Genomic DNA, 10248 nt, shown 5'->3' with positions numbered 1-10248 from the left:
CCTGGGGGAAGGATATTGCAAAATCTCCATTCTCACCTTCCTGGGGAGCTAGTCAGAAGTGGTATTTGCCAGCTCTCCAAACTACTCAAAATTTCCACTACCGTGTTTCCCCGATAGTAAGACCCCCCCGATTGTAAGACATATGGGGGGTTTCAGGGGAGTTGGCTAATATAAGCCATACCCCGAAAGTAAGACATATGTCTTACTTTCGGGGAAACACGGGGGTATTGCGGGGGGGGGGGGAGCCCTGGGTCTTCCCCGCTGCACACGCTTTCTCGACGGGGAAGGAGGCTGAACCGCAGATATAACATTGGGAAGAAGGTGCAAGGAATCGCGCGAGGGGGGGAAAGCGGCGGTGGTTTGGATTAAGCGATCGTAATCCCCCAAAAGGACGAACTCCAGCCTCGGAAGGCCAATGAACCAATGGCTATGAAATTAAGGCTTTTCTTTGAGAGAGAGAGAGAGAGTGGGGGATAGTCGTCGTCGGAGCGCTAAAGACCAGGGCAGAGAAAGCGCGAGCTGCATGCGGGAGAAGCGGAGGAGGAATCAGGCAAGCCGAATGGGAGCCTGTTCTGTGTGAGTCCGTTCCGGGTTTTGCTTACAGCCCCGGGCATTAGCAATAGCAGCGGCGGCAGGAGAGGCAGCCCTTTGCAATGTGGTCCGCCTGTCTCGGCACTTGCAGAGCGAGGATGTAGAGGTGGGTTTGCGGAGGAGTTGCTGGCGGGGAATGGAGCGAGGGAGGGCAGGGGAGGGATTCCCATTCGGCTTGCCTGATTCCTCCTCCGCTTCTCCCGCATGCAGCTCGCGCTTTCTCTGCCCTGGTCTTTAGCGCTCCGACGACGACTATCCCCCACTCTCTCTCTCTCTCTCAAAGAAAAGCCTTAATTTCGTAGCCATCGGTTCATCGGCCTTCCGATGCTGGAGTTCATCCTTTTGGGGGATTACGATCGCTTAATCCAAACCACCGCCGCTATCCCTTCCCTGGGTCTTCCCCGCCGCCCACGCAAAGAGGAAACCCCAATCTTCGCCTCCTCGCTGCTGCGCCGCTAAAAGGACCCTTTCAATTTTTTTTTCAATGTAAGACATACCCCCATAGTAAGACATAGGGGGGCTTTTGGGGGTTAAAAAAAAGTAAGACACTGCCTTACTATCGGGGAAACACGGTACCAGTTCTCTGAACTATTTAAAATTTCCACTACCGCTTCTCCCAAATCTGACAGAACCTACTGGATTTCATCCCTGCGCTATAGTATAATGGTTAAAATGTTAAGAAAAGCACAAAGGGAGCTATGTCCATTGTCAACTGGACAACGCTAGACCAGTCATTTTCTCTCAGCCTATTATTTCCAAGCTTAACTTACATCACAAGCTTGTTATGGGGACTAGAAGGAGGCAATACTATTCTGTGTTATCTTAAATTCACGAAAAACGGTATATATGCCTCATCTAAGTAAATGCCCATTACATGGCACATTGATTTGTAATTTAAATTTTGAATTTCCCAATTGTCAATTCTCTATGGTTTACAGAGATTAACAACTGAAAAAATAATACATTTTCAAGACAGTGAATTATACCATGTTCACCTTCTCTAGGAGGAATAAGCCCTATCCTAGTTCAGAGTCTAGGCAAAGAGCCATGTCTTCTTGAACCTTTTGAAGAACATGGTGTATATAATATTCTAAATAGATATGCTTATTTAAACTGAGCACAGTGATAACTGTACAGACATGTTCATGTTATTTCCTTGGTAGCAGCAGAGAAATAGATTTCATTGCCTTTGTCGGTAAACTTTTTGAATTTCCCAGTCTAGCATATATAGTATGTGGGTTTTCCTGTCCTCCCATTCAAATAGCACATGTTCTGGATGCGATATATTACACAGATATTAAAATACAAAAAGCAATAAATGCTATGGACTTATATTTTATTTAAAATGGTGAAAACATTCAATCAGTCAACTGAATTTATTTTGACCTTTTTATCAATTTTTACATATTGTAAGTAGCAGACAATTTGACATATGTTAAAATGAAGTTAAATAAATATTTCATTAAATTGGACTAATCTTTTAAATTGACTTAGAACACTTCCTTTTGACAACACAGAAAAGGTGCATTACCACCTAATAACAATTATTTACTGCATATAGTAATATAACTTTTCCATATTTACTAGTTATCCTTTATGGTAGATAGTTTACACATTAAATAATGGGAAGGTATATTAAGAAAGGATAGAAAAAGTTCAAAAAGTTAGAAAAACAAACTATGGTTGCCTTGGCCAATCTAAATATTCTCCAAATGCATATCTGACAATCTGGGAATTTAAGTGTAAGTTTTTGAAGGATATTGTGGATGGTGAAATATGATCTATGGCAGGCAAAATATCTCAAAAAATCCACAACAATAATAATAACAAAATATATTTTTAAGATTGTATTAATTCCTAGAAAATGAAAGTTGAATAACATTTTTCTTAAGTTAAACATAGAAATTCACTGAAAATATTTCATCCAATGTGATAAATCATTTTTTCTTTTCCTGATCATATACTTTTTCTGCAGTGGCAACATGCCTAAGTGACATCAGAGGATCAACAAAAGGGAATGCCCGGAATACTTTCACATATCTGAAGTAGCTGTACAGGAGGGCTCCCCAAAATAAAGTCATTAGAAATATGCTCCAACCGACAACATGAATCCAACTTGGTCTGAAAAACAATATAATTTGTACTTTAAAAAAATATTATTATTATTAAAATATTAAAGGAGAAAGTAATTTTTCTGTACATTCCTAAAAGTTGTTGTGCAATATCTATATTTCCAAAAAGATAACTTTTGCAACAAGAACAGTTAGATTTTGCTTCACCTGTTGCCAACTAAACCAGAGAAGAAATTTCAACTTAATTGAAGATGAAATATCAAACATGCTTAATTGCAAGAACTTTTCAACTAACTTCAAAATACAGGTGAAGATTGTCTACCAGATCCTGTCCACCAAGCTTGTATTTTGTATTCTGTATTATATAATTTTTCAACCTACAGCATATTAATGTAAATTAAACTTACAACACTTAACATAATACTAATGATTTTTGTTTGTTAAATGGTGATAGTACCACTTGAATGGATCATTCTTAAGAAACTATGTAACCTTTTTGCAAGACACCTAGGAAGATATATTCATTAGTCAATGTATCAAAAAGGTTGTTTGAGTTGTTTTATGTTTACATACAAAGAAGTCTTATTAATTTCCTCTCATGTTTTCCACTGAGGCCTCTATAAGCATGCATGTTGAAATTGGTGGGGGTAGGTTCTACCCTAAAAGTTCCAGCTCTTGAATGTACAGAAAATTTATTGCAGAATCACAGCTTCCCTATATCTGTAGCGGTTCAGTGACAAGAGACCAAAGCTATTTCATTTTCTTCACCACCCCACTGCGAAAGGTATACATTTAATTGGTAATAAAATTAGCTAAAGCCCATAGGCAATTACCTTGGAACGATACCATATGTCTGGACAGCAAAATATGTAGACAAATTACAAAAACTGAAACACAAAAAATAAATGTATTAATATTTTGATCATGTCCCTTTGTTAAATGGTAGTAAAAATAAATAAATATAACGTTTCTAAACAATATATAACCCACATGATAGAGGGTGTTAAGATAAGGCTCTACAAAATTAATATAAGTAAGGAATTAATTCTTGTCAGTTTTGACAGAAATTCACTTTGTATCTTAATATTTGCTAACTCCTGTACTTTCTAAATTGTGACCAATTTTCAGTTCAAATTATGTATCTAAATAGATAGTCTATGACTTACAACAGTTTAGGGAGTATTTGAAGTTACAAAGGAACTGAAAAAAAACACTGGCTGTTTTCCACACTTATATATGTTGCAGTATCATAATGGTTACCTGATCAAAATTCAGAAATTTGGAAACGAATTCACATTTATGATGGTTGCAGTGTCTTGGGATCATGTATGATCACCTTTCACAACTTTCTAACAAGCAAAGTCAATGGGGAAGCTAGATTCAATTAACAACTATTACTAACTTAACAACTTCAGTGACTTACTGAACAATTGTGGCAAGTTTGTAAATTAATAATAATAATAATAATAATATAATAATAATAATAATAATAATAATAATTTATTAGATTTGTATGCCGCCCCTCTCTGAGGACTTGGAGCGGCTCACAACAAAACAATACATAGTATACAAATCCAATGATTAAAAAACAGTTTAAAACCCTTATAAAAAGTAATCATACAGCCCAAACAAACCATACAGAAATCATAATAGCTAAGGGGTATATTAATTTCCCCATGCCTGGCGACATAGGTGGGTTTTCAAAAGTTTACAAAAGGCAAGGAGGGTGAGGGCAGTCCTAATCTCCGGGGGGAGTTGGTTCCAGAGGGCTGGGGCCGCCATAGAGAAGGCTCTTCCCCTCTGTCCCGCCAGATGGCATTGTTTGGTCGACAGGACCCGGAGAAGGCCATCTCTGTGGGACCTACTTGGTCGCTGGGATTCGTGCGTCAGAAGGCGGTCCCAGAGGTATTCTGGTCCGATGCCATGTAAGGCTTTAAAAGTCATAACTATAAAGTATAATTCACTTAAGGCCTCATTCAACAACAGAAATTTTCGGCTCGATGTGATTGTAAGTCAAGGACTATCTGTATACAAATATGTAGCTATTTCAAAACTACAGTTCATGCAGGGTTTTCTCTGCAAATCTATGCAGAAATTGGACAAAGCGGCCATAATTAAATTCTGATTTAAAAACAAATTTAAATATTTCCCCATACAGGTTGGGTAATTTTGGTAGTTGAAGCCTATATATCTTAAAGTCACAAGAAATACTGCTCTAGATACTTCCCATGCATTACAAAGTATGGTTGGACCATAAATATAGTTAAAACATTAAGTCTTGTAGAATAAAATATAAAATTGTATGCAAAGTATGAGAACAGTTGTCATTATATACCAGGAAGATTATGTCTAAAATGCAGAAAAAATAGAGGGCAGACCAAAAAAGCTCTAAATTTGTTTGATTATGTATATACTATTCACTAATAGATGTTAATAATGTTGAATGTTGCCTAAGATTGATAATGGGCTGGAGGTGGAAGAACAAGTTGAAATCAAATCCAAGCAAGACAAAAGTGCAATTGAAAAATAGGAACTAAATTGCAAGTTCAATTTTCATCTAGAAATTCAGTGAATATCTGCAGTATCTGATATAAATGTGAATAACACAAAATAATGAGTTTTGTTCAACAACCTGAAATTTGGACCCTCTGACCTCTATTTTGCACTGATCAGACTGCACTGAAAATCATTTAGTATCTTTGCTGTATTTGATATGTGAATAACACAAAATAATGTGTTTTGTTCATCAAGCTGTATTCAAATCTCAGCAACATGTTTTAGGTAAGGTTACAGGCAGAGCAAGCAAGATGCTGAAGGACTAAGAAGGAATAACCCACAAGAAAAAAATGGAGACATTGGGTATGTTGGAGAAGAAAGACAACTTTCTTCAACTTTAGTGACCACGGGGTGGGGGTGGGGGGTGTCACACCTCTTCAGAGGGAAAAGGTGAAAATAAGGAAAAAATAAATGGCTTAAAATTTGCCTTGCAAAGAATTTTTTTCTTAGTCCCTTACAGACAGGCTCCCTAGTCCTTTACTCACTAGGATATAGAGGAAAGGCTGGTGATACAGGTTTAAATTACAGATTTAAACCTCCATGCACTATATAACTACCCATCCTCTGGTCTTTCAGTGTTAAATTTAAGTGAAATTGTGTAATTCGTCATCACCATTTGAATAGATACAGAGTTATAGATATATAGATTAGATATACAGTACTATAGCGGTACACATAAAATATTGGTATACTCCAGACTATTAAGAGTGTACTAGTTAGTGTACTGGAGTATATACTATGTTCATTCTAGTACTGTGCTTAAGGTAACATGCATGTGGAAATTAGAATTCATAGATAATCTTTTTCTTTAAATTATTTTTTCACTATAATGACTGGACATTATTTCAGAATAATTACTTTTACTTTAAATATTTTTAAATGGTGGAAAATAAACAAATCCTCAGATCTGAAGAAAATAACCATGAGGTTAAAATGATCGTAAGAGGTAAATGCTGGTTTAATAAACGTGTGACTGGTTAATGTTAGTATTAATGGTGTGTTTTAATATAGCTATACCTAATTAAATATTCTCCATCCCAAATTGATAAAGGAGCATCATTATGAAACCAAAAGGAACAATAGGATTACCTGCAGTTCACAAGAACTGGTAATAACTGAATGGCTGCACAAGGCAAGGTTGGTTAAGAAAACTTTAAATTAAATCCTCTGTAATGAAATGAAAACTCTGAAGTAAGAATTTCAGATTAAAAACCCTTGCAGTCACTAGGAGTGTTAAGAGACCACTTAAACTATTATTGGAAAAATGCAAAGAACTCTGGCTCATAGTTCAGAACTTTGTTATCTGTACAGTACATAAATGTTCAGACTATTGGAGAGGGACGTGGTCAACTGCTGTGGTGACACGGAGTTCCCCATACTCTTATGGGGAATCCAAAATCCCTGTCGCTTGGAGGTGCTGATTCTTTTTGAATCAGCCCAGATCTTCCCTGAAGGGGAAGTGAAGAAGGGGACTTGGTGGGCAGTCCATTTTGGTATTGGCATACCCCACGGAGATCCTGCCTGGAGCCTCCACCGGCGGTGGTGTGAAGCGGCTTTGGTCACCTTAGACACAGCAGTTACGCAACAGAAAGAATTGAATTGAAAGTTGGAAGTCATCTGGGAAGAAAAGGACTGCAAGTTTTGTGCTGAAGGAGGATGAGAAAGCGAGCACTTGAAATGTGGTGAACTATTTTGCCAGAGGAAAAAAATCTTTTTACTAACTTTCTTTTGCATTTGCTTGTTAAAGAGAAGAGAAGAGGGGGGAAGCGGCTAATCAACATCGGAAGTGTTCAATTGTTATTGAAATGACTTAGAAAGTTACAGCTAAAACCCAGGTTGATGCATTGTTTCTTTTTTGGACTCACAATTTGGATTTAAAAAGAACTAAAAATAAAAATGAAGCTATTTTTTTCCCTTTTTCTTTTAAAAGAAATATAAAAGGAATTTGGTGTTTAAGTGCCATCTGCTGCTTGAAGACTTGTTCTGTGAGATGTGAACTGAGGTTTGTTTAGTTCTGGACTGTCTGACCAGCTGTGACCTTGGAGGAAGAAACTAGCTGGAGTGTTGACATGCAATAGGTGATAAACAAGAAATGAAAGAAAACATTGTGAATACTGAGTTTGAACTTTGAATGAACTTTGGAAAAAATGATAAAACTACTACATACTACATACTGATTCCCTGCAGAGGAATTGACAGAAGTGATGTGCTAGGGCTAGGCTGTTAAAAAAATTTTTTTAGACAGCTGAAAAAGTTGCTTCTGCAGAGATTAAAGAGATGGAAATGCAGGAGATAAGGGATTTGTATAATGATCTTTGCAGAAGTATTAAAGAACGTAAACTCTCAATAAGGGATTGTGTTGAACCTACAACTTGAATTAGTGGAGGAAGCCGTGAACTTAAAGGAAACTCAGCAATGGTGGCAACAAAATGATTGAACACAGATCTGGAGAAGGAAATGTTACAGAATTTGACCAACAGATGCTGGAAATTGCAGGAATCTATGGAAATGGAAACAATGTTAAGAATGAAATTGGACAGATTTACTATGAATCACGTGGACTGTCTAGTCCCAATTAATGATACATTAGAGGAAACTGATGATGGTAAAATAATAAAGAAATTTAAAAATGGTCTGGTTAATGAATGGGCTAATGGTCACATCTTACAGTATGAGTATGTTGATATTAACACTAGCACTAATAAAAAGGTGAAATTGGCAGGTCAATAAAGAAATTAAAACTAAAATGGGAATTAAAAAGCGAGAGAAAAATGGAGGTTTGAGATCTGTAAAGATTGGTTATTCAAAGAGGAGAAGAATAAAGAAGGGAAAGGGAATAAAAAGATACAAAAAATCAAGAAAGAAAGTTATTAATTTTAAACAGAATGTTGTTGATCTTAAACAAGGGGATTAGCAGTTTGAAAAGGGGTGATTAGCTTTGGTTACTTTTTGATAGTAATTTTTTTCCTTTTCTTTAGAAATAGTTTTGAATCTGTCTTTAGTATTAGTAGTGGTGGTGTTAAATTTGGTAAATTTGCAAATTGATTTTTATGAGTATTATAAATGAAATTTATTAAGGAGATATAAAATGATATATTGATAAGCATTAATAATGATCATAAGATATATTGCTGTTTCTTTGTCTTTTTTGTTATTGTTCATTTATTATTACATATGATTGCAGAAAAAATTTTTAAGTGTTGATGGATTGAATGTTAATTGGGATTGGAGTAAATATAGAAATTTAAAATTACTGATAAAATGTACTATTAAAAGGAAGATGGTTTAATGATATGGATTAATAAGCATGTTAATTAGGTTTTGAGTTAAATTTAAAATTTGGAATTAGTGAATATATATTGCATTACAAAGAGGGAGTTGGAAAACTTTGGAATTTGCTTGTTTCTATTTGTTCTGTTTAGTTTTTAATAATACAGGTCATATAAGGGTTTTTAGTTTTTTTAGAAAGATTTATGAAGACAAGAAAGAGGCTTAGCATTTGAGATGTTAGAGATATTGTTTGCATTAAGTACATGAAGGAATATTAATGGTGAAAGATAATTATAATTAATGGTGAAAGATAATTGGTTTATCTGGATGACAAAATTAAAAACCTGGCGGTGAAAAGAAGTGATTGATACCAAAATCAAATAGAGGAACAAAATTTTTTGAGATTATATATAATTTACTAATACTATATTGCTTTTTATTGTATGGAAAATTGATGGTATATTGCATTGTATGTATTTATGCATGTGGGGAGAGAAAAAATAAAAAAATAGCATAGTTAAGAGAATAGTTTTGTACTGTGAATGACTTTAAATTCCAGAGACTAGATGAAGGCAGTTTAATGGAAGTTAGAGAAAAGGTGGAAAAAGTATAAGCAAATTTGACAACTATTTGATGACAACTTGTAGATACCTTGTAAAAAATGAATTAATAAAATTAAGTAATTTCACATTAAACATTGTGGAAGCATTCTATGTAATATGCATAATAATAACATTCCTTTGAAGTTACAAAAATGAATATCAGATTCAAATCAAATTTGAAAAGTTAACCTGAAATTTGGATCCACTATTATCAGCTTGAAAATATAAGTACTGCTATGCTGAGGCCAAGTTAAATAGTTCAAACCAGATCTATTTAAGATCTCATATTTTTTATCCAGTTTCCTTAATAGTCCTGATCTTTTAATAAAGCAAGACCTGTAATTCTAAAAAAAAAGGATATGTCATTTATTTAATAATATAACTTTAGGTTATGAAATATAAGTATTTAGATTGTGTCTATTCTACTTTATGATACAAATAAACACAGAGAAAATAAATATATCTTCAAAATTACTTATTTTAATTATAAGGGCCTTAAGAGAATCCACAACTCTTTTCCATAATCTTCCTGAATTCAATGGCTACCTGCAACAAGGGAAAATCTCCTGAAAACCATTTAGATCCATGGGGTCTCTAAGGTCACTATCCTACATCATGGAGCTCCAAGATGGCAATAACCTTCATCTGAACAAGGAAGTGATTTGACTATAGCAAAGTACACACTGTCATGTTCTCCATATCTAAATCACCCATCAACAGCTCCAAAACAAAGATAATTCCAATGTATCTTTACCTAAATAAGCCCATTAACTAGGTCTATCAGCACAGGAAGTGGTCCTGCCAGGAAGAAGAGCAGATGATTCTTAACCAGTATCCCCATCCTATCTGTACAACCCAGTTTAATCTATAAACATAACATCTGGTCAGCTCCATAATTAGACACAAGTAACTTGTCTCAGAAAAATATTATCACCCCCTTCTTTTTATTTAATACTAAGGCTGATGAAAAACCAAAATGAAATATCCTTGCCCAAGACTGATAATTCACCAACCACAGATGACTGATGTCTTGCTACAAATAGAACTGGCATTTGCTGGCACTGTCTTAACAAGTCCTCTAACTCCCTAGATCTAGGAATGAAACTGTGGAACCAGAAGTATAGACCAACCCTAAGTGACAAGGTTTTTTTTTAAAA

At 35.3% G+C, this 10248-nt stretch overlaps 1 protein-coding gene across 2 annotated transcripts in view; it reads right to left on the bottom strand.

The window, feature by feature from the left end:
• Positions 1–1910: 1910 nt before the first annotated feature.
• LOC139157369 (cation channel sperm-associated auxiliary subunit epsilon-like) overlaps positions 1911–10248 on the bottom strand; it is a 129167-nt gene continuing 120829 nt past the window's right edge. For both annotated transcript variants that reach the window (XM_070734067.1, XM_070734068.1), the window contains 3 exons: positions 9281–9435; positions 3497–3550; positions 1911–2712 (listed from right to left, as the gene is read on the bottom strand). In XM_070734067.1, coding sequence (XP_070590168.1) covers positions 2529–2712; positions 3497–3550; positions 9281–9435 — 393 coding nt within the window. In that variant the 3' untranslated portion in view covers positions 1911–2528. The remainder of the gene's footprint in view (positions 2713–3496; positions 3551–9280; positions 9436–10248) is intronic.

Source organism: Erythrolamprus reginae, chromosome 1 (assembly GCF_031021105.1).
Source record: "Erythrolamprus reginae isolate rEryReg1 chromosome 1, rEryReg1.hap1, whole genome shotgun sequence".
Taxonomy (NCBI): domain Eukaryota; kingdom Metazoa; phylum Chordata; class Lepidosauria; order Squamata; family Dipsadidae; genus Erythrolamprus; species Erythrolamprus reginae.
This window is presented reverse-complemented; position numbering and strand designations above follow the sequence as displayed.